Source organism: Bos taurus, chromosome 4 (assembly GCF_002263795.3).
Source record: "Bos taurus isolate L1 Dominette 01449 registration number 42190680 breed Hereford chromosome 4, ARS-UCD2.0, whole genome shotgun sequence".
Lineage (NCBI taxonomy): Eukaryota > Metazoa > Chordata > Mammalia > Artiodactyla > Bovidae > Bos > Bos taurus.
In genome coordinates, this window is record NC_037331.1 from 66,354,361 (window position 1) to 66,380,001 (window position 25,641).

Consider the following 25,641-nt stretch of genomic DNA (forward strand, 5'->3'; position numbering starts at 1 on the left):
TGTTGGTACACCTGTAGGATAAATTTCGGAAATGGAATCTTTAGGTCAAAGACTATGTACGTATTTGTAATTTGGGGAGGCATTGCCAAGTTATCCTCTATGGAAGTTATAAAACTTTGATTTTTGCTACTCTGACACGTGGAAAACGCTACTTTATATCTGTATTTGCTTTACAGTTAAGGGAGCTTGAATATTTTTTTCATGTGCCTGAGGGGTATTGCGGTTTGTTTTTCTGTGAACCATCTCTTCATATCTTTTGAGATGATCTTTTCTTTCAATGAATTTTTAAAAATTTATTTATTTTTAATTGAAGGATAATTGCTTTACAATATTGTGTTGGTTTCTGCCATACATCAACATGAATCAGCCATAACATAGTCTTTTCTTATTAGTTTATAAAAGGTAGAGTCTGTTCTAGTAACAGATGGATGGATCGTCATGTCCTGACCAATGACCTTGACGCCAGCATCAACACACTCGGTACCTGTCTATAGATTTATTAACCTAGGTTTGGGATCTTGGCTTCGCTACCTGCTACGTGACCTTGGACGAGTTGCTTAACCTCTTTGGGCTTCACTGTCTTTAAGTATGGGACACGGTCTGGCTTATCAACATGGCGCAGAACCGTACCTTTAAACCCAGGGAGGGAGTCGGCTTGGACATATGAGTCGACAAAGTATTGGACACGTTTCTCCGCGGAGAAATCTCGCTTAGGCACAGAGGCCCGCACGTAGCAACCGAAACGGAGGAATCCCGGAGAGGCGCCAGAGAAAGTGGGGTCTGACTCCTTAAAGCCCGAGGTCTCGCTTGAGAGGGAGAGAGACGCAAGCCCGGCTGTGATCAAGAAATAAAGATCGAGCATAGGGAAAGCCACTTTCCTCGGTGAGACTCGCCCTCTGAGCCGTCCCTTCTGCTCCCAGGCGCTCTCCGGAATCAGGCCTAGCGTGGGTGCGGCGCGGCCCGGCCGGGGGCCAGGGTGTGAGGAAGAAGGCGGCGGCGGCGGCGGCGGCAGGGAGGGTGGGCCCCGCGGTCACGTGAGCCCGGCCAGCTGTTAGCTGGGGGCGGTGGCCCGGAGCTTTGGGAGTCTGGGGAGGGGGAAGCGCCCGACGGCCGCCTGCGACGCTGCAGCTGCAGCCCCCGACGTCGCCACTGTAATCGCCGCAGCCGCAGCACGCGCACGCTCGCCGGCCGCGCATCGGCACCGCAGAGCAGAGCCCAGAGCCCGGAGCCCGCCGCCCCCCAGGTGAGCCGTGCAGGGCACCCCCGGGAGCGCAGGGCGTCTGCAGCCGCTTCCCCCGGCGGGTTTCACCCTGATCCGCCATCCCTGTCCCCCTGTGCCTCTGGTCGCCTCCGGCTGCCTCTCCAGACCCGCGGGTGGCGCTACCTGGGGCAGAATCCCGCGGATGCTGGCTGGGGGTCTCTAGGGGATCACTAGACAGGGGGGCCTCAGTCCGGGGTTGGGGGTGGGGGAAGGTGATTTGGGCTGCAGATTGCGAGGGCGCAGGAGAGGGATGCCCCACCCCAGGGCGCGAGCACTGCAGCCTGGTTGGAACCTGCCCCTGCCCTCCACACCCCAACCTCATCCTCCCCCACATCTTCTCACCCCCTCACCCCCGCCCCCGCAACTTCTTTTTAACTCTTCTCGCTCGCCCAGGCCGCTTTTCCTGTGTTTCCGTTGCCTGCTATCCCAGTTGCTGGCCCGCTGGGGTGTGTACCCCGTGCCACCCCCGCCCTCGCCACCCCCTCGCTCCGGGGGATTCCGGCTCGCACTGGCGCATCACTGGTGGCCGAGCGAGCCTGGCACCTTCTCGGTAGGTAATGCACCTGCCGTACCGGCGGGTTTGCGCGAACATGGCTGCCGGGCCGGCCCGCTGCCCTGGGCCCGGCTCTGCCCCGCTTACACCGGTCTGTGGTCGCCGAATCGTGACCAGAGGACTACCATCCCGCTAAGGGCAAACGTGTCAGCTATTGCTGGAGTCTATCCGGGCCGAAGGACTTGTCACAACACCCCACCCCACCCTCAAGCCACACCCAGCGAGGTTCTTGGGGACGGGGGATGTGTGGGCAAGTTAACGCGGTGGCTCTGGGGCACTTAGTGATCAAAGGCACTCTATCCACTTCAGCTTGCCTTTGCGCCCTCCGTTCGCTGGTCTGTCGGATCGCGGATTATTGGGCGACATTTCTCCTGAGGTCTGAAACGAGTGGGAGGGACGCAAAGCGGGAGGGACGCTTGAACTTTAGAGAAATTGACGAGAACTAAGATTTAGGGGTTAAATTTGCCCATTAAACTCAGACGCATGTAAGGAAACAGTCATTTGCTGTGGCTCCACACTGTCTTGGTAGGGCTCTGTTAACTAATACTGTCTTTCCGGATTTGCTGTTTAATTCTCGCTTGCAAGTGTCTTGAATTATGCTTATGTCTAGCTCCCCGGTGGTGTATGTGTGTGAGTGTGTGTCCCGGTGCCTACTGTGTTCCAGGCCTGATTAGAAGATGCATCCGTTGCAGAGGAAACCTCTATTAATTCAAAATGGCAGCATGAAAAATCAGGCCTGGCGGAATCAGCACAGACCACAGTTAACATCAGCTGCCCCCTGACTTAAGCTTTGGTGGGGGTGGGGAGAGGGTCTACCGGAACGAGAGCTCTCCTGGGTATGGCTACAGCCAGCCCTAAAGGGTAGGACGTGATTCTTGGAGCAGGCTAGATTTTACAGTGCTGCAAGGTTTTGGGGAGGTTATGTGGGAAATGTGGGAAGCTGTAATTTTCCTTATTTATCAAAAGCTGGTGCAAAGACCTGATTAAAACTGTGATTTTTATCTGGCTGCTGATAGCTGTTTGATAACTTCTGTGTTGTTTTGTACCTACAAGTGGCTCTTAAAAGAGATGAATGTCTAGTGTAAACATCATCTAAGAACAGTACATGGAACAAATACCAGGTTCTTAGAGCAAGTTTTATTGGAAGTGATGATTTGACATCATGACCAAGCACTCAGGCACCAGAGAATGATACATTCTTGAAAAGTGACTCATTTGAGATTTTAAATAAAACAGCCTTTCTTTCCCATTTCACTCCTGTGCTGCCAGCCATCTTCTCCTTTTGCAAGCAGGAGATGCATGAGAAGGCAAGTGTTTCTGGGATAATGGGATAGAGAGAGATTAGTGCAAAGGTCAGGAATGGCAAGCTGGAAGCAGCCTGAGAAAGGGCTGTGCTGTCAACCTTCTCTTCATAGCCGGTGAGGCTGAACCCAGCAGGGTGAATGGACTGCTCCCAAGGTCATATAGCTGGTTGGCAGCTGGCAGTGAGAACTGAAATCCAGGTGTCAGAACTCCCCATTTTAGGATTCCACATGCCACCTTCCAAAGCCTAGGAGAAAAGGGCAAACGTATCATTGTTAGAATGGCAAACACTTCATGAAACCAAACATAAATTTAAAAATCTATAGGTATTTAAAGTAACTGCTCACACCTTAGTGTCCTAACTTAAGTCCATTTAACTTCTTAAGTTGTGTCCACCTCATGTTCCCATTTTCCAAGGACTAGACTGTTTCTGTATTTAAACACCAAAACCATAATTTTATGGTTTTTATATTATGTCAAAATCTTTGAGGTGAGACGTGCATTCTTTGATTAAAAAATCAATTGTTTATGTTGCTTCTTTTTTTTTTTGTTAAGAAGCCAAAGTGGGGCATATAATAGCTTCTGAATATATCCAACTTTAAATAATTAGTAAATAACAAACCTATTTTAAAATAAGTTTGAAGCAGCACTGAAGACAGCAGCTTTTTCTCTAATTTGAATTTGAGTTCTCAGAGTCATATACCAGTGACCCTAGTTCTACTAAAGCAGAACTAGAAATTGTGCATGGTATTTTTGCAGAGGTGTTGAGAGTATGGGAAATATTTCTTCTGGGCATACTGTAACTTCAACCCAGTGCTCTGCAGAAGGAGAAGGTGGGTGGGCTGCATGCAACTGGGAGAATAATTTATAGTGGTGAAACATAGGAACTAAGTATGAATTGAGACAAGTGCTAACGCCACATGTGTGCGCCTGCTCAGCCACTCAGTCGTGTCTCTTTGTGAGTTCATGGATAGTTGCCCACCAGGCTCATCTGTCCATGGGGTTTCCCAAGCAAGAATACTGGAGCGGGTTGCCATTTCCTTCTCCAGGGGATCTTCCTGACCCCTAGGGATCAAACCCCACTCTCCTGTGTTGGCAGGCAAATTGTTGACCACTGCACCAACCTGAGAAGCCCGAGGCCACACGTGCCATTAAAACAATAACTTGCGTTAGAGCATGAATGTGAAGATTCATTCATTGAAATTCTCCCTATATGTTAAAGATACGTACAGTCACAAGTTTTAAAAATACATAAACACATGCAATCTGTGTTTGTTGGAGGACAATAAAAGATACAGGTAAGCCAAAGTTATTTTTAAAACACCACCCATGATCCCTTTATCCAGCAATAATCATCATTGTAAAGGTTGGGGACGATTTTCATTGGCGTGAGAGTCTAGGTTTGTGCTGTTCAATAGCCACTAGCCACAGGCCACATGTGGCTACTGATTACTTGAATTGTGATATATTACAATTGTGTGTTAGTCTGAATTGTGATGTATTGTAAATGTAAAATTTACACCAGATTTAAAACATTTATAGGAAAAGAAGATTTTAAAATAGTCTATTAGTTATTTTTGTTAAAGTATTGTTGATTTATAGTATTATATTAGTTTTAGGTATACAACATAGTGATTCAATATTTTTGTAGATTAGACTCCATTTTAAGTTATTATGAAATATTGGTTATGTTCCTTGTGTTATACAATATATCCTTGTAATTTATTTTTAATACATAGTAGTTTGTGCCTCTTGACCCCCATATCCCTATCTGGTCCCTCCTTCCTTCCCTCTCCCCACTGATAACCGTTAGCTTGTTCTCTGTATCTGTGAGTCTCTTTCTGTTTTGTTATACTGATTTGTCTTATTTTTAAAATTCTCATGTAAGTGTAAACATACAATATCTGCCTTTCTCTAACTTATTTCACAAAGCAGATTACTGTCTAGGCTCATCCACATTGCTGCACATGACAAGGACAAATACAGCTTATTAATGATTTTATGTTGATTATGCAGGCATACCTTGGTGATTGTGCGAGTTGGGTTCCAGACCACTGCAATAAAGCAAGTATCAAAATAAAACAAGTCACATGAATTTTTTGGTTTCCCAGGGCCTATAAAACTTAGGTTTATCATGTAGTCTAATAAGTGTACAATAGCATTATGTCTAAAAAATGTATATGCCTTAATTTAAAAATACTTGATTGCTAAAAAATGCTGACATCATCTGAGCCTTCTGTGAGTTATCTTTATATTAAATCAAAGAGCGCTGGTCACAGATAACCATAACAAATATAACAATAATGAAAAATCTTGAAATATTGTGAGAATTACCAAAATGTGACACAGAAAGTGAGCAGATGCTGTTGGGAAAACAGTATCTATAGTCTTGGTGCACTCAGGATTGCCACAAATCTACAGTTTGTAAAAAACACAATTGTCTGTGAAGTGCAGTAAAAGTACAATTAAATGAGGTATGTCTGTATTTTGAATTAATATTTTGGATATATTTGATTTAAACAAAATACATTGTTAAAAGTAATTTCATCAATTTCTCTTTACTTTTTTAAATGCAGCTCTTGGAAAACATAAAATTACGTATGTGGTTCACCTGTCTTGCACTGTATTTCTTTTGGGCTGTGTTGGTCTAGGTCATTACCAGAAAGTGAAGGTTGGTTGAAGTGTATGGTACTGTTCAGAGTTGGATGTGGATAGTGAGAGCAGTTTGAACAGACACTGGAGGGGAGGAGATGGGATGAGTGGGAAGGACTCACGTGATGTACGTGTCAATCACACCCACCTGTCCTATTCCCTCCAGAAACTTCCAGCATCCTTAGGGCCTCCACCAGTGTGGAATGGTGATGAACTGAAACAGGTGGGTGACTAGAATGGGAGGAAGTTGGAGGTGTCCCAGCTTGAGCCTTTTCGGTAACAGAAAGAGCTTGAGATGGTTAACGTTCCCTTCTCCTTCTGTTTTTATTGGTTATGTGTTTAACCTGAATCTCCCAGTGCTTAATCTACTCCCTAAAGTGAGCTAGGTGTTCGTGAAGGGTTCCATGAGCATTGCTGATCATTGTCTTAAGTTGGGCTACTGCCCTTCTCCTCTTGGTGGTTTACATGAGCGCCTCTTCTAGATGATATAGACCTTGAGGAAATGATTTTAGCTCCATTTTCCTCTTAGGTTGCACACAGTGCTTGTACATGCTTAGGGGGTCAAAGTACATGTTAGTAATTCATATCACTTCTTAAAAGTCCTAGTTAAAATCATACAGTGATCACTGCTATATTTAAAATGGATAACCAACAAGGACCTATTGTATAGCACATGGAACTCTACTCCATGTTATGTGTCAGCCTGGATGGGAGGAGGTTTGGGGGGAGAATGAATACATGTATATGTATGACTGAGTCCCTTTGCCATTTATCTGAAACTATCAGTTTGTTAATTGGCTATACCCTAATATAAAATTAAAAAAAAATCATACAGTGATCAAAGGCTCATCTGAATATCTTTTTCTCCTCTCAAAGTAAAACCTTAGTGTATTTTAAAATTGCACTTAGCAGTGCTTAGTGACCTAAAATAATTAAATGAGATGTCTTAAAATGTCCTTTCTTGAGCCCTGAAGTAATCAGATTTTTAAAAATAATTAAAAATCCAATAAAGCAATGCATGCATGCATGCCTAGTCACTTCAGTCGTGTCCGACTCTTTGCAATTCAGTGGACTGTAGCCTGCCAGGCTCCTCTGTCCATTGGATTCTCCAGGCAAAAATTCTGGAGTGGGTTGCCATGTCCTACTCCAGGGGATCTTCCTGACCCAGGCCCAGGGATCAAATCTGAGTCTCTTATGTCTCCTGCATTGGTAGGCAGGTTCTTTATCACTAGCACTGCCTGGGAAGACCAATAAAGCAATGTGAGCTTGCTATAAAGATATTTAAAATGACATAAGTGGATAAAATGGGAAGTTTCTATCTCTATAGCCCATGCTTAGTCCCACTTGCAACGCTAAGGATTAATATTAATCCTTCTAGGTCCTTCTTTTTTCTTCCTACTTTCCTCCTTTCCTCTCTCCCTTCCTTCTATCTATAGTATATATTTATTTTTGCACAAATGGGTATTTACATTCACATGTATATGTATTTACACACACACACTAATATGTTCATATATATGCATGTAGGTTCCTTTTTGGTAATAAAATGGGATAAATTCCCTGATGGTTTTTAACACAGCAAGTGGCTCTAGCATTAATGGGCACTGACAAAGTGGTTTGTTTTTTTTTGGCCCTGCCAAGTGGCATGAGGAATCTTAGTTGGATCTTAGTTCCCAGACCAGGATCAAACCCATAGCCTCTGCATTGGGAGCTTGGAATCTTAACCACTGGATTGACAGAGAAATTGGTACAAAGTAGTTTTCAAATCCATTTTGCTAGACATAAAGTAACCCTGTGGTTTCATACTAGCAAGATTTAAATTTCTTCTGTAGGAAATGAATGTATACCTGATATGTTTTATAGGGACAGAATGTATACCACTGTTTTAAGAGTGAATGGGAAGTTTATTTAAATCCCAGTTTACAGCATTAACAGATACATAACAAATCATACTAATGGGAAAAGATCAGAATAGACAATAGACTATTTATTTGGGTGAGGAAAACAGATGGTGGGAATAGGAAGGTCATCATTTGTAGCAACCTTGCCAAATTAGTGATCACAATGGCAGCAATGTCAGAAATGAGAACAGAAGGAAATACAAGAAACTTAGATGTGACTTGTTCAATAGCCCCCAGTTTTTCCCACAGGGAATGCTTTTGGAAGCTAAACATATACCTGTATATTTAAAAAACAGTCTTTTTCATGTATCTCCATAATCATTACATTCCCAGAACCCTGATCTTTAAGACCAAACCTTCCTTGAATGTTCTTCTATTCCAGATACTCTGCATTTAACATCTCATTTAATCCCCATAACAGTATGTGGTAGACATCATGGCCATGTTTTATAGATGAAGAACTTAGTGGTTGGATGAGCTGCACTTGGAATCTGAGTCTATCTGATTCTTTTTTATTAATAAAAAAACCATAATGTATTCTCTTATTCCGACTATATAGGTCTAATGTATACTATTCACATGATACAAGTCATTTATTTTCTTTGTATCATTATAAAAAATAGAAAACTGCCTTTCAACCTGCCATATATTGGAAAATATCTTCCTTATCAAGGCTGAACTTGATCAGACTGTATTTTTCTAACTTGAATGAAAAACAAATACTGCTTATGCTGCTTATATACTTTTTTCCCCATTAAAAAAAAATCAGTTGTTTTATCTATGAGAAATGGATGCCATTCAACTAATTCTTTCTCTTCCCCTCACTCTAAAGTTCCTAAGAGCTCTTTCAAAAGTGATACTCATGCAGCCTGAATTTTCTATAAAGTGGTTCCATATTTTAAATACACCTGAGTGATGAACAGATCACTGTGTATGGTAGAGTTTTTGAAGGTAGGCCTTGAATTCAAGTGTGTCCCAACATTGAATGGACACAGAATAAGTCATAAGTCATATATATTGTATCTTTAGCATTATTTTTAGATTGTTTTAGATGATCAGGATTTTATTACCAGTGAGTACATACAGGTGGTTTAGTCCTAAGTTGTGTCTGACTCTTGGATCCCATGGACTGTAGCCAGCTAGGCTCCTCTGTCCATGGGATTTTCCAGGCAGCAATACTGGAGTGGTTTGACATTTCCCTCCCCAGGGGATCTTCCCAGCCCAGGGCTTGAACCCCTGTCTCTTGCACTGCAGGCCAATTCTTTACCGACTGTGCTACCCGAGAAGTCATACAGATGCATTTAAAATGTTATTAAATTCATAGCATATATTTCCCAACCAACTACAATCACTGTTACGTGGGGTGTCTGAAATTTTTTTGATGTTTAAAAGTTGGGAAACCTATTAGAATATTTTGCATTATAGAGAAATTCTGGAGTGATTTGAAGAATAGTGATTTGACTATAGGAAACTCTGTTTCCTTAGTGGCTGTCACCTGAATCATTCATTAAGTCGAAGATTTTGCTTTATTCATATTTCTCATTGTCAGCATATCTTGAAAATGAGGCAAAATCAGATGTGGCCAGAAGATAAAATGAATTCATTTGCCATAACTGAGCTGTGGTGTTTGTCCTTAATCCCTGGGTCTCTGCCTTATTGAAAGGCCATATTTATTAACTGCCGTATATTGGGAAAATAAGTTATTTCTACTTCAGCTGTTCCTTTTCTTTTTTTAAAGTATTTTCATTACAATTCAGATTTTCATGTGGGAAATTTGAAAGTGCCTGAATATAGGTTAAGAAATTGTGATTTTACAGCCCAGGAATATTATTACACTTTTTGTTGCGTTTCATTACAGTCTTTTTGCATCAACTACCTATATAATATACATAATTTGAATGATACTGCTTGTTCTTGTGTATTTATATATTTGCCAGTCTTTTATGATATGTCAAGATAGTAAGTTATTTATCGTGTTTGTTTTGCTTTTTTATTCTTGTGATCATCTAAGTGGCTGTATTTGGGAGGTGATGCACCAGCAGTAGTCCATTAAATTATCAGGGGTTATGGTGAAGTTGAGTCATTGTTAATTACCTGGAATTTTGATTTCACAAATTCGAAATAGACACTCTTCATTTCCTCTTGCTAATCACCTAAATTGAAGTAATTTTGAAATGCAATAGCAAATCATCATTTCACTCATGAAAGAAAAAGCATCCAAAGGATATTTCTTAGCAGGTCCTACAGATTTAGAAATATTCAGCTACCTGAAATAATATCTAGGTTTTTTTTTTTCTGGCTTAAATTCTTTCTATCCAGTGCAGAGAAGTCATGATCCTTACTAAAGGATTTACTTTGCATCTATGTTAAAATGAAGAATGCATTTTTTTAAAAGACATTTTTAAAGATTTGAGTTATTTTATTTCTTTAAAGTAGTGCAGAATCCCAAACATTTAAATAACAACTAACAAATCTTCCTGATTATCATGTAGAGTGATTAGTCTGATTTCCCAGTTTTTAAGTCAAAGACTGAGAAAACACAACCTCCTACATCTTTGTCATACTTCTCTCAAGTTAACCAGGGATGTGTTTCACCCACCTTGGTCTTTAAGGCAAAGAGTATTGCTGCTGATGCTGTTGCTGATTTCAGTAATATTCAATTAAAATTAAATGGTTTCCTTAAAAATAAAACTGAGAAGCAAAGTGGCAGACAGTTGTTGGCCCTTGAAGCTGGTTAACACCTTAAAGGGGTTTATTGTATTCTTTTCTTGTTTGTATATATTGAAAGTTTCTACACTCAAAAAAAAAAAAAAAAAAAAAACACCAAGAAAATAAAGCCAGACAGAAAAAATGAATCATACTTTTGAGAAGCAAAGAAGTTTAATAACCTATAAGAATAGATATTCCACACCAGTCTGAGCTGATGCATCAGAATCATCTGGGCATTTGTTAAAAATATACTCTCTGAATTCAACTCAGACCCACTGAATCAGAATCTCCAAGGAGAGGGTGTTCAGGAATCTGCTCCTCAGACCATTTCCATGTGTGGTCCAGTGTGAATCCCGTTGATTGAACCACAGCTTGGGAGCACCATGTCAGAATCAGATTTTCCTGTTCTTTCTCTCATTGAAGATGAAATATAGATAGATACCCTTTCCCCTTCATTTGCTCAACAAACATTTGTCCAGGTCTTATCATGTGCCAGCCTGTGTACTAGGTTCCTGGGGAAATAAGGAATTATGTAAGTGTCCTTGCCCTCATAGGGCTCATAGTCCAAAGAGATATAGCAAGATAGAGGGAAACAGGGGCTCTCCTCTTCTCCCAGTGCACTAATATACCGAGGCAAACTGAAATCCCTCTCCATCCTCCCTACCTCCAGTTATCCTTACTCAAAGAGATATCTGAGCCCCTGAAAAACTTACAAGTTGATTAGTCCAGCACATGGACAGAGGAGCCTGGCAGGCTATAGTCCATGGGGTTGCAAAGAATTGGACACAACTGAGCACACACATACAGAGCTATTTCTAACCTTAAAAGAATTTTAAACATCATGTGCATTACTTTTTAAGTAAAGAGAATAGGTGTTTGTTTGTTTGTTTTTTCTGCCTTGCTGCACCTAGTTCCCTGACTGGCATTTGAACCCAGGGCCCTTGGCATTAAAATCACAGTCCTAACCACTGGAACACTGGGGAATGTCCCCTAACTGTCATAAAATTTTTGTACAGATTGTTTAAGTCAGGGTCTAAATAAGTCCCACTCATTGCAATCGGCTGGTACATCTCTTAAGTAACTTTGTCTCTTCATCTTTTTTTTCTTGCAGTTTTTGTTGAAGAAATCAGATTTGTCCTATAGAGTTTCTCATAGCCTGGATTTTGCTGATTTCATCCCCATAGTTGTCCTTTGTATTCTCTATAAACTGATGCTTCAATCTAGAGGCTCCATCACTCCAGTCTGATCCTCTAAGCACATTTTAGTTACACATTGGAATATGAGTGTGTCTGATGAGCCAGGTGCAAACCTTCAGTGAGAGGATGAAGGAACATAGTAGGGATTGTTGGAAAAGTGGTAAACTCCTGACCAGTGACTAGTAGGAGGGAGGAAAAGGAACATTTATTGAGCATCCACTGTATACAACCACAGGATGGTGTACTTTCCATTTGATCTCAGGTATATATGAGTGCCCAACCTAGATAGCATATTCAAAAGCAGAGACATTACTTTGCCAACAAAGGTTCGTCTAGTCAAGGCTATGGTTTTCCCTGTGGTCATGTATGGATGTGAGAGTTGGACTGTGAAGAAGGCTGAGTGCCGAAGAATTGATGCTTTTGAACTGTGGTGTTGGAGAAGACTCTTGAGAATCCCTTGGACTGCAAGGAGATCCAACCAGTCCATTCTGAAGGACATCAGCCCTGGGATTTCTTTGGAAGGACTGATGCTAAAGCTGAAACTCCAGTACTTTGGCCACCTCATGCGAAGAGTTGACTCATTGGAAAAGACTCTGATGCTGGGGGGGATTGGGGGCAAGAGGAGAAGGGGACAACAGAGGATGAGATGGCTGGATGGCATCACTGACTCGATGGACGTGAGTCTGAGTGAACTCTGGGAGTTGGTGGTAGACAGGGAGGCCTGGCGTGCTGCGATTCATGGGGTCGCAAAGAGTCAGACACGACTGAGCGACTGATCTGGTCTGATCTGATCTGATCTATGAGTGCTATGTTGTATATGACATATGTGAAAATATGTCTTATTTTCACATGGGGCAACTCTGGCTCAGAGAGAGTTCATTAACCTGCCTATTTCCCATGGTTTGAAGGTGGAGTCAGGACACGAACAAGGGTCTCTGTCTGTAAAGTGTGTCCTTCTTGCCACTGTGCATATGGGACTACAAGGCTAAGTAAGTAGTGTAAATGAGCACAGTTGACCTGACAATGAGAAAAGAAAGAACCAAAAAGAGCAGTAGCGCAAGGCGGGGACCATGGGTGACACTTCAATTGGCCTCAGTATCGGGGTGGAGGGGACTGTGGCAGGAACCCTTCCCAGCTCCAATCTTGCTGACATGCAAGAGTGTGGACCCAGTGTTGCCAGATCTTTTGAGTTTTCAGGAGATGCTAAATATCTGAATTGCTATGGAAAATCTCTAGATTTGCCAATGTTAGCTGCCAATTCAGGTTAAAGACATACAAACTCACCGTATAGGCCAATGCTCTGAAAGAAGTGCAAGTGAAAGTTTTAGTCGCTCAGTCGTGTCCAACTCTTTGCGACCCCATGGACTGTAACCCACCAGGCTCCTCTGTCCATGGAATTCTCCAGGAAAGAATACTGGAGTGGGTTGCCATCTCCTTCTCCAGGGGATCTTCTCAACCCAGGGATCAAACCTGGGTCTCCTGCATTGCAAGCAGATTCTTTACTGTCTGAGCCACCAAGGAAGCCACCAGTTTAGGCCAGTGCTGTGGACCAAACCAAATAAATGCACAACCTGCCACCCTTAAACCAGCCCATGCTGCTCAGAAATGTGACAGTGAATGAGTGGCATTGAACTCTATAGGAATCAGCTGTCAGAGGTAGGTGTTGCCCTTGGACTTAGGGAAAGGGAATAGTGACCAGCTCTTAAAAGACATTAAGTGACAATGGAGCACATCTTCAAAAGGTAAAAGAGCACTAGACACCGTAAGGAAAAAGCCAAGTTTCTAAAGTCTGGTTTGTTCAGATCAGATCTTGACAAAGGAATGACCTTCATCACGTACCTTTTCTCACCCTCACGGTGATGTGTCCTTACTGTGTCCCAGATGGCATTCTGAGCGCTTTTTGTTTGAGCTCATTTGAACCTCACCATAACCCTGTTGTTATCCCTGTTACAGAACGGTGACGCGGGGTTGAGATTTGAACTCAGATTGCTTCCAAAACCTGCCTACTCACTCAATACCCTATGTGGTCTTCCATTAGATAATTCCTCCTTAAAGACACTGAATATTAAAAGCTGGAAATCACTGGCTGTCTAGTCCTAAAGCCTTGTGCTCTGCTGTCTTGAGCTTTCAATAAGACACTTAATAGCATCTTTTTTATTTATCAGGCAGAAATTGATGAGTCTGATGTATGTACCTTCCATCAACTGATGTTTTCATCTCAATTCAGTTGGATAATTCCTTTTCCAAACACCGTATTTATTCCTTACTATCTCAATAGCAGATAAAAGATAGGAAAGGAAATTTATGAGTGAGTATCATTTGTCCTGTTTTCAATTCAGCAGGAATGTCAATGATTTAAAAAATGAATTTATCAATAAATAATAGAATACATTCTTCTTTGCTTTTCTGAAAGAAGGTAATTAATGTACATGGACTTTAAACTTACCCAATCTGCTCAGTAAAGCTGGGAGCTTGGAAAGTAAGGACATTCGGCTTTCATTTCTTTGTGCAAGTAAAGATCCTTTGTCACAGTTATTTGCAAGACAGCTAATAAACCTATAGCTTATACAGACAGTCATTTTCTTCCTCTCAGGCAATTCAAGGCTTTCTTATTACTGGGTACGGTGACCAATGAGGGCCACTGTAGCTTTTTTGAGATAAAAGGGGCAGGGTAGTTTGGCATTCAGACGAAGAAAACCCCTCCTTGGCTTGGAACATTCATGCCCTTCAATAACTACTCACTTGTCTAGACATTCTGTAAGCGGTCTCCTAGTTACAGAGGTGCAGCACTCCAGCCCCCTAAGCCTGTACCCAGCCTCCATCACCAGTCAGAGGGGGGATGTTGGGCGACGCAACTCTGATGCTGTGAGCTCAGGGACTCTGCAGTTGTAATTCCCAAGAGGAAGTCGTGAATCCTGTAAAGATTTTGATGGTTAGAAACTGATCTTAGAAATACTTTCCCACAACTGATGGCACCATATCTAAAGCTGCCCAGGCCACTACTGTAGCCTTGAGCCACCTGTGGATATTTGATTTTTAAAAAATGTTTAATATGGTAAAAAGTACACATAAGATTTACTATCTTAACCATTTTAAGTGTACAGTTTAATTGTGCTAAGAATATTTGTATTATTGTGCAACCAATCCCCATAAGTTTTTCACCCTGCATAACTGACTCCGTGTATCCATTAAACAACTGTCCATCCTTCTCCCTATCCTGACGCTCCCTGGTCCAGCCCCTGGTAACCACCATTCTAATTCTGCCTCTATGAATTTCACTACTCTAGCTAACTCATATAAGTGAAATACAGCATTTGCATTTTTATGACTGGCTTATTCTATTTGGAATAAAGTACAGATAAACGCACTTTGAAATATTCTTAACAAATACTTCCTAGGAAATGCCTGTCAGTTTAATTGTCTACAAGGGTTAAATTAGAGTGTTTCATTAATTGGAGCCGTTAGTTTTCCTGGCAAGAATCCCAATTGGTATTTACCACAAAGAAGCCTATTCAGTAGACCTGCCCTCTAAGCCTGTGTTTTAAAGATTTTTGCTTGAAACCCGTAGTAAAGAAATGTTGTATTGTAGCCCAGTGCCTACACTTCTGTGTGTATGTTTGAATGTAAAGTTTCTTGCGCCAACGCTTAGCCTTCCTATGTGAGATGCACATGTTCTTTTCTAAAAAATGTTGATCTTGTCCACTAGGTTGATTCCATAACCCACAAAATGACCACAACATGCTGTTCAGGAAACACTGCTTCAGACATTCCTGGGTTCAGTTTTAGGTCTGTAGTATAATCCTGTATCCCCATCCCCACTTCTGGATCCTCATGACTCAGAGATTGCTTCAGAATTGTGCCTCAAAGCGAGCAAGTTAAGAAAAAAAGCCATCAGTCATCTCTTTATTTCTTGAGTAAGCTTTGTTCATTGATTCTGATGCTGGTTTAAGTAGAGTGTAGTTATAGAAAACCCATTATTGAATAATTATTCTGTTTTCTAAAGCTGATTATAAATGATGAAAAAAAAAACTACGCAATAGATTTCTGTATTAGCATGTATGATTCGGAGTTAATTAAATTTTATTTTATTTTTCTTCAGAGAGGAGATTATGATTTCTCATAATGCTAGATAAGATAGAGGGAAAGGAGAGAAATTGTAAAGTCAGTCTTTTGTTTCATACGTGAATGATTTAACAGTTTATAAAAATACTGTAAACAGAGACTTCAAAATACATATTTTATACAGTATATAGAAGAGTTAACATCTCAGATTTTTTTTAGTGGAATATCTGGTATGTTAGCCAAGAGTATGACAGATAATGGGAACAAAATTGAGATCCCTTGAATCAGTTTCAAAAGAATTTCATCTCAGGGTCAGCAGAAAATTGACTTTCTGATTGGCTAGTTTTTCTTTTCCTGTTTAAGGAGGCGACTGTAGGAGGCCTGCCCCCTATTTGTATAAAAAATAGTAATGCAAATTTGTGTACTCTTTGAGTAATTCTGAATTGGGCAGACTGTAAAGGAAAAAAAAAAAAGAAAACAAAATACCAGAGAATAACTATAATACTGAATAAATAATTTGTCCTAACTATAACTCAAATAAGAATTTGCCAGTTTTGAAATTTCTTGTTTTTGGCCTTGCTACCCAGCTTGAGAGATCTTAGTTCCCTTACCAGGGTTGGTAACCAGGCCCCTTGCTTGGAAGCACAGTGTCTTAACCACTAGACTGCTGGGGATGTCCCCAGTTTTAAAATTGTGGATGTTGGGACACAGAAATAGAGCCAAATTTTTAATTTGAAATTAAATTCCTAAATTGGCAATACTCCCAGGTTTAATTTTTTTTAATCTTTTTTGTGTAATTAAATAAATATAAGTACTTGTAGGAAAATCAAAACAAAAGAAAATATAGAAAAACAAAGCATTTAGTGGTCAGGCTACTACTTCTGGTTTTTTTTTATGCATATTTTCACATAGTTAAGATAATTTACTTTGGATCCCCCCTCCACTTCCCCACACCATTTCTCCATTCAATTAAAAACGGTTCACAAACATTTTAACGGTTTTCTGGTGTTCCACCATATAGACGTAGCATAAAATTTTAGCCACTTCTCTGATGCTGGACAGTTAAGTTTGGGCCAGTTTTTCACCTGTATAAATACTGCTGTAATGCACTCTTTTGTGCATAAATCTTACCCATATTCCTGATCATTTCCTTGGAGTGTGTATATGTGTATTAGTTGCTCAATCATGCCCAACTCTTTGTGACCCCATGGATTGTAGCCCTCCAGGCTCCTCTATCCATGGAATTCTCCAAGCAAGGGTATTGGAGTGGGTTGCCAGTTCCTTCTCCAGGGGATTTTCCCAATCCAGGGACAGAACCTGGTTCTCCCATACTGCAGGCAGATCCTTTACAGTCTGAGCCACCTGGGAAGCCCTTCCTTAGAGTAGACACTTAGGAAAGGAATTACCTTCCATCTGCTGCACTGTCTCCTCCCTAATGTAGCAACCTCTTTGAAAAGTTGTCTGTGCACCGGTTCGATTTCCTTCCTAAAATCTGGCTTAGAACCCATCAGTGGCTTTAGTGTTTATTGTGGGATAGACCCTAAAATCCCTACCACCTCCTATAAGACCCAACAGGAACCAGCCAGTCTACCTGCCTCTCAGCCTTTTTCCCATTCTCTCTGGCCTCAGCCACACTGGCTTTTCGATATATTGACTCCTTCCCCTTCTCCAGCTTCAGGGCCTTGAAACCTGCATATCCTCCTTCTGGAACAGTCTCCCCCCACACCCCCCGCCTCCCGCCAGCCATCTGTCTTTTGAGGACTAGGAAGTGAAATATCTGTTTAGAGGAAGTAGTTGGAAGTTTGAAGAGAAGTGAAAGTATCAACAGTTCATTTAGGAAGTGAAGAGAGGAGCTGACCAGCCAAGTACACAAAGGGTTTTCCAGGTAGCAATGAGGGCCACTTTCCTGGTATATTCAGAGTTAGGAATGTGAGATTCACATCAAGGAAAATGGAATTATCCTCCAGGGCTGTGATCACCTTTAGCCTCTGGAAGAAGGAGCTTGCTTATAAACTCAGTTCAGGTCCTGAGTTCAGTAGCCTCTTCCTAATGTTTATTTTCCTCCCTCTTTTAAAAGTATCATGCCTCTTTTTTGCTAATTCAGTATAAGTGGGTGATAGCCTGTTTTGTCATTAACATAAGTATCATTGTGCTAAGTCAATTCAGTTGTGTCCCCCCAGGCTCCTCTGTCCATGGAATTCTCCAGGCAAGAATACTGGAGTGGGTAGCCATTTCCTCCTCCAGGGTATCTTCCCACAAAGATAATTGAATCTGCATTTCTTCTGCCCCCCTTCGTTAACAAGAAGTTTCTTTACCACTAGGACTACCTGGGAAGCCCTAGAACAAATGAACGATTTCACAAAGAAGTACTTCTGGAAACCTCAATGTGAAAATCTTCATTTCTGGGTTTATTGGAAAGTCGTAATGCTGCTCTGTCCAATAGAATTTCTACCTCCCATGTATGGCTATTTAAATTTAACTAAAGTTTGTAATAAAATTTTAAATTTAACTCCTTAATTATAGTAACTACATACCAATAGCCATTTGAGGCTGGTGGCCGCCATATTAGACAGTAGAGATAAAACATTTTTGTCATTGCAGAAAATTCTTTTGGACAGCACTAATCTAGAGAATAGACAAGGATCTACTAGGTTATCTCCGAGGCTAGTTGTTGTGTAGAATGGTGATCTAGGAAAAGCAAATGGACAATTTGCCTTGGCTAGTTTGCTGTAGGCTGTAATACATAGTTTGTTGATTGATTTAGCATTAAAAAAAAATAGACATAAAAATTCTGCTCCCTTCTGGCATTCCCAATCATTCCCAAAATTCAGCGGAAAAGCCAACTTCCCTGCGCTTCTGTTGCCTGTATAATGGTCGTGGTCAGGTGATTCAGATGACTTGTTGACCAAGCAGATGTCCGGGCTGAAGAATAAGTGCTCGTCAGAAAAGCCATCTGTGTTGCTTGTTTTCTGCAGATACATCTGTAAACTCAAGACCAGTGGATTTTTACTTTTTTTTTTTTTTTTTTTTTACCATTTTTAAGGATCAAGTAAAATAAGGTTCTGTTCATAGTTTTGATTGATGCCAGTACTTTTGACATGGCCCAACAGTTGGGAAGGAGGGGAATTCCCATTGCCTATGTGAACCATACAAAGACAAGGAAATGTGTCCTTTCTGCGTGTTTTCTTCTGTGTCTGTTTCACTTTATTTGGCTTAGCCTGCAGTTCCTCTCACCTCCTAATTTTAGGAGCCCTCTATACAGGCATCTTATTACAATTATTGTAGGTCTTTCTTACATACATGGAGTCTTGGTTTGTCTGTCTCTCCCCTTCAAATTTGAAGATAATGTGGTTTTGTGAAAATGGAAAAGATTAAGAGGAGAAAGAACTGGAGACTCTTTATCTTCTCACCTTTTCTTTCCCTTTAAAGGACTGGAGGATATTTTCCTGAGCTAGAAGGAATGTCGGGGCTTCCCTGGTGGCGCTGTGGTAGAGAATCTGCCTGCCAAAGAAGGAGATGCAGGAGACATTGGTTTGGTCACTGGGTCGGGAAGATCCCCTGTAGTAGGAAATGGTAGCCCACTCCTGTATCTTGCCTGGAAAATTCTATGGACAGAGGAGCTGGGCAGGCTACAGTTCAGGTGGTTGCAAAGAGTTGGACACAACTGAGCATGTATGCAGCAGGAAATGATTTTCAGACTTAGGGACTCCCCTACTTCTCTGTGCCCTGGAGAGGGACCTGCCAGAAACACCGCTGGGAAGAGCTCTGACAGTCTGGGTGTGCATGTGCAGACTAACCTGAAGTAAGTTTGGGTACACATGTAGCAACATTGTCTCTCACAAAGATGTTTCTAAACACAGAAGGTTCCTGACTGTGACTTGATAGCTGCTCTAGTTGTGAGTGAGGAGAGTTGATTTTCATTGACGTGTTCAATGGAAATTTTTGAAACGCTGCCGTATTTGAACAGTCAGAACCCAGGTAGCCTCCATAGTTTTCTTTTTTTTTTTAAATTTACTCATAGTTTTCAAAATATTTTCTCAAACATCATTTCATTTGATATTCATGATAAATCTGTGGGCTGGAGCAAAACATTTGTGGAAAGAAAACTTAGGCTCAGAAAGCTAAAGTAACTTGCTCAAGGTCACACAGCTAGTAGGTGGCATTGGCAGGGCTGAGGTTTGAATCCTGGTTGCTTTTCTGGGAATATTGCTTTACTTCACATTTTATCTTAGGTTCATAAAATAAAACACATTTAATTTGTAATTCATGGCACAAATATGATAGTTGGCTCAATAATAATGTTTGTTGAGTGTCTATAATTCAGAGAGTTGGAGAATGAGCTACTGTAATTGGGTGGCATAGGTTCTGCCCTCAGGGAGCTTTATTTGAAACATCTGAAGCAGTACATTTATAAATAACAGAGGCATGTTATCCTCAGACAGACTAGATGCATCCTTGTTTATGGATGCTGAGAAAATGACAGAGTTCTTCATAGAAGGCTTTTTGAAAGAGAGGGAGTTTTTGAATCAGATCCTGAAGGACATGTGTAGAGGCTAAGGGAGGGGGACTGCAGTGGGTGCAGAAGCGTGGTGCTGAGAAAGAGCTGTAGAGAGTCAACCGCAGTTTGGTGGAGCATTAAGGAAGGACTGAACACTTGTTCATTATTTATTGAGCATCTACCCTGCAGAAGGGGGGGCTTCCCTGGTGACTCAGTGGTAAAGAATCCACCTGCCAATGCAGGAAATGAAGATTCAGTCCTTGGGTCTGGAAGATCCCCTGGAAAAGGGAATGGCTACCCATTCTGGTATTCTTGCCTGGGAAATCCCATGGACAGAGGAACCTGGCGGGCTACAGTCCCTGGGGTCACAAAAGTATCATACAGGACTTAGCAATTAAACAACAACAGTAACCCTGCAGAAGACACTGTGTAGTACTGGGTTTACAGAGATGGGCAAAAGAGACATGGCCCCTGCCTTCATATTGATAAACTTTGGTGCGGGGAAGAAAGACTGATTACTGATCGTTGGTAATAAAATAATTACAGGGCTGTTTTAGATTGTGATCCTATAGTACAATTGACTGATGGTAGGGATCAGGGAAAGGAGTGCTGAGGAAAGAGGGTACAGCTTGTGCAAAGGCTGTGGAGTATTGAGAAATTAGAAAAGGGCCTCTCTCCTGGAGTTGAGAGGCTGGAGGGGTGAATATGTGAGATGAGGCTGGGAAACAACATGGGCTTGATCAGCTTTTGGTCTTTATTCTGAGAACCATGCGAACAATATGAAGGATTTTAAGCAGGAATGACATGATCAAACCTTCCTTTTATTTTATTAAAAAAAAAAATTTTTTTGGACACGTGACGTGTGGTATCTTAGTTCCCAGATCAAGAACTGAACCTGTGCCCCCTGTGATGGCAGTGTGGAGTCCCAACCGCTGGACCACGAGGGGAGTCCCCAAGTCTTTCTTTTAAAAAGGTCACTTCGGGTGCAATGTGAGGAATGTTTTGGAGAGAGACTAATAGCTGATATAGCGTCACCCCTTAGGAGCAGTTACAATGATCCAGGCTTAGAGATGATGGTGGTTTGGTGCAGGGTAGGAGTAGTACAAGTGGGAAGAAGTGGATAGTTTCCGTAGAGATTTCAGTTCAGTTCAGTCGCTCAGTTGTGTCCGGCTCTTTGTGACCCCATGAATCACAGAACGCCAGGCTTCCCTGTCCATCACCAACTCCCGGAGTTCACTCAAACTCTCGTCCATCGAGTGAGTGATGCCATCCAGCCATCTCATCCTCTGTCATCCCCTTCTCCTCCTGCCCCCAATCCCTCCCAGCATCAGAGTCTTTTCCAATGAGTCAATGCTTCGCATGAGGTGGCTAAAGTATTGGAGTTTCAGCTTTAGCATCGGTCCTTCCAATGAACACCCAGGGCTGATCTCCTTCAGAATGGACTGGTTGGATCTCCTTGCAGTCCAAGGGACTCTCAAGAGTCTTCTCCAACACCACAGTTCAAAAGCATCAATTCTTCGGCACTCAGCTTTCTTCACAGTCCAACTCACATCCATACATGACCACTGGAAAAACCATAGCCTTGACTAGACGGACCTTTGTTGGCAAAGTAATGTCTTTGCTTTTGAATATGCTATCTAGGTTGGTCATAACTTTCCTTCCAAGAAGTAAGCATCTTTTAATTTCACAGCTGCAACGTGGAGATTTAGGAGATTGAATTTACAGAACTTGGTGATATGTTAGGCAATGGAGAAGCACATGGTAAGGATAGATTCTGATGCTGCAATGAGATGGATGATGGAGCTGGCCACTGAGACAGGGAACCTTAGGAAGGGACCCAGTTTTGGGAAGATGATGAAATCAGCTTTGGATATCAGTTAGGCTGGGTGTGTGGGTCAAGAACTCAAGGAGAGAACTGAGCTGGAATTATATGTGTAGGTCATTGGCTTGTAAATGACATGGGAAGCTCTGGGCATGAATGAGTTTTCCCAGAAAGAGCATTAAATGAGGAAGGAAGGACCAAGCTGTGAAGATATTTAGTGGCCAGGTGGAAGGGAACTAGCCAGCCCAGGAGCAGCTTGAGAGGTGAGAAGAAAGCCTAGAGATGATTGTGTGTGATGTCACTGAGGTAGAGTAAAGATAGATAAAAAGAGAGAGGTATCTTTCAGTTTATTTCGAGACCCATTTCCCCATCAGCACTCCAAAATCTATCACAGGGTAGCCATGGCCCTCTAGATCAAGAGGCACTTCTGTAGTGCACTGTTTTAAGGCGCAGTTATTTATTTTTCTATTGCTGTGACAGATTGCAGTGGGTATGTGTTTTCTGCCTGGAACAATAACCTCCTTTCCTTTCTCCTACGTCATTGCGCTTTTGGCTGTCACTGTGTTCTGTTGCAAATCTGAGCTCATTTAATCCCACAGAGTACTAAGAGTATCTGGTCTCAGTGGCTGTGTAATTCTACTCCAGACACCCCAGCTTCATTTGCCAGCTGGGATCTCCAAAGGAGCTCGCTGCACACAGTTCAACAGTAAAACTTAGTTAGCTGGTGAAATATGTCTGAAGAGCTCACTGGTGGAATATTCCATGTTAGGCCCGCTTCCATTCTCTCTCTGGCATCTCTCTCTTTTCAGGATGGCTGTAGCTCCTCCAAGTTACTGCTTTGTGGCCTTCCCGCCACGTGCAAAGGATGGTCTGGTGGTATTTGGGAAAAATTCAGCTCGGCCCAGGGATGAAGTACAAGAGGTTGTGTATTTCTCAGCTGCTGATCATGAACCTGAGAGCAAGGTTGAGGTAAGTCACGTGTTACTGTCTCTCCGTTAACACGTATTCTCTTTCTGTGGCTTTGCCCAGCACCTTGACTTGTTAATGTGGAAACCCATTTACCCACAGAACTCTCTTGTGGGTTCTGTTGATAACTCTTTCCATTCTCGTTTGTTTGTAGCCTTAAAAACCCGGGTCCAAAGAGAATTCATTGCTATGGCACATGTTTTATAATTAAGTAAACTATTTACCCACTCCAAAGTCAAATCTATGAAATAAAATATATTCAGAGAAGTCTAGCTTCTACCTTTGTATCATTTCTCTATTTCCCTTTTCTTCTATAGGTAATAATGTTTTGGAAGTTTGGGGTTTATCCTTCCACTTAAAAATTTGCATGTATGTGTAGCAAACACACTCACATGTGTATATGCATATTTGTCACAGTTCCTTTCTTCCTTCATTAGATGAATGGTAGCATACTATATTGGAAAAGGCAATGGCAACCCACTCCAGTGTTCTTGCCTGGAGAATCCCAGGGACGGGGGAGCCTGGTGGGCTGCCGTCTATGGGGTCGCACAGAGTCGGACACGACTGAAGCGACTTAGCAGCAGCAACAGCAGCAGCATGCTATATATACTTTTTTCCACTTTGAATTTTTCAACTGAAACTGTTCTGCAAGTCATTCCATCTGGAGTAACCATCTTCATTCCTCATTTAGAGCTGTATAGTGTCTCATTCTATGAATGTAATCATAGTTTAATCAGTCTCATACTGATAGACACTTGGATTGTTTTCCAGTCTTTTGCTATTACAAATAGTGCTGGTGTGCATAATAGCCTTGTACACCTGTCACAGTGTCTGGTCTTGGTTTATATGGTTTTATCATGTTAAAAATTTATCCATCAATTCTTATTTTTAGTGCTTAAAAACCTGTTCATATTTTGGGGGATATCCCCAAAATATTTTGAGAGATAGGTGTCTAGAAGTTTCTGAGTCACAGGGTATATAAGTATGTGGTTTTCTTATGCCTGCTTGCTCAGTAGCTCAGTCATGTCCAGCACTTTGTGACCCCATGGTCTGTAGCCCTTGAGGCTTCTCTGTCCATGGGATTATCCCAGCAAGAATGCTGGAGTGGGTTGCCATTTCCTCCTCCAGAGGATCTTTCCGACCCAGGGGTTGAACTCACGTCTGCTGAGTCTCCTGCATTGGCAGGAGGATTCTTTACCACTGAGTCACCTAGGAAGCCCATGTGGTTTTGTTATGTATTGTCAAATTTCTTTCTATAGGTGCTGTGCCATTTTACATTCCCACCAACAATGTGAGACAATGCCAATTTGTCCATATTCCCAGAGTGTGCTTCATCATGGCTATTTTTTTAATTAATTATTTTAATCAGAGGCTAATTACGATATTGTGGTGGCTTTTGCCCTACATTGACCTGAATCAGCCACGGGTGTACATGTGTCCCCCATTCTGAACCCCGCTCCCACCTCCCTCCCCATCTCATCCCTCTGGGTTGTCCCAGTGCACCAGCTTTGAGTGCCCTGTTTCATGCATTGAACTTGGACTGGTGATCTGTTTCACATATGGTAATGTACATGTTTCAATGCTATTCTCTCAAATCATCATGAAGGCTATTTTATGTTAATTTTACATTCTACTTTTTAAACTAAATTCTTTTATTTATTGTGTCAGCTTTTATTACTGATTCTTTTTGATTTTCCAGCTATGTTATTATAAAACCTGAAAATATGGAAAATTTAATTGTTCTTACATCTCTTCTTTTCTCATCTGTTTGGCTTATGGCTTGGATTCAGTATTAATAACGATGGAGAAAGTGGGTATCTTTGCCTTGTTCCTGACCTAAGTGGGGCAGACTCTAGTGCTTCCATATTAAGTAAGATGCTGGCTTTGTAATGGAGATTCATATCATTTTGTCATGTTAAAAAGTGTACATCAGTTCATGCTTTGAATGCTTTTTAAAAACCCTGAGAAACAGGTGTTACATTTTGTTAAAGATCAGGAGATAATCAGGAGCTAATCCCTTGTTTTGTTTTGTTTACTTTCTATTTAATGATAAATTGAATCATCTTTGCATTCATGGAATAAACTTCTTGGTTATGGTATAGTTAGTTGTATGTGTTTAAATAGTAATTGTTAAAGGATGAAGAATTTAGAGGAAAAAAATTGGGGGCTGGTAAATTAACAAGCTCTTGCCACTGACATAATCTCTATCCTTTGGTGTTTTATATTGTATAAAATAAACCAATTTTTCTGTGTGATTGTGCATTTTAAATGGGTATTCATCCATGTGTATTTCATTTTCTTATCTGAATCTCTGTTTCAGCCTTTTAAAAGCATTAAGCATCACCAGAGAGCAATAGCACTCTACAAGGAGCTGGTTATGCTGGGTGAATTCAGCAGGAGCACTGAGATGAATGGGCAGAGTTGAGCAGGTCATGGCTCTAGTCTGTGGTTGGGGCAGTGGCAGACTGTCGCCCATAGGACTTTCACCAGAACCACTTGCCTCTGATGTTGCACCACTAACTTGGTTCAGGCTCCTAAACTTCAGTGGGACTACTGGGGTCCAGCCCCAGTGGATCCAGCGAATTTGAAGGGAAGATGGCTTCAGCAATCAGGATACGATAGAATTAAAGATATAAAGAGTGATTAAATAGGGATAGCTCAGCGAAGAAATTCAGTGAAGAAAAGAGGCTGAATAACTTGGTTTACGTGGAAAACCAAT

The 25,641-nt window shown here is 41.6% G+C and overlaps 1 protein-coding gene across 4 annotated transcripts in view; it reads left to right on the forward strand.

Annotated features, from left to right (window-relative positions):
- Nucleotides 1–712: 712 nt before the first annotated feature.
- SCRN1 (secernin 1) overlaps nt 713–25,641 on the forward strand; it is a 66,177-nt gene continuing 41,248 nt past the window's right edge. Inside the window, exons 1-2 of one of the 4 annotated variants that reach the window (XM_010804301.4) lie at nt 713–882; nt 22,766–22,925. In XM_010804301.4, coding sequence (XP_010802603.1) covers nt 22,767–22,925 — 159 coding nt within the window. In that variant the 5' untranslated portion in view covers nt 713–882; nt 22,766. The other 3 variants (NM_001110803.2, XM_010804300.4, XM_059885657.1) reach the window with 3 other exon arrangements.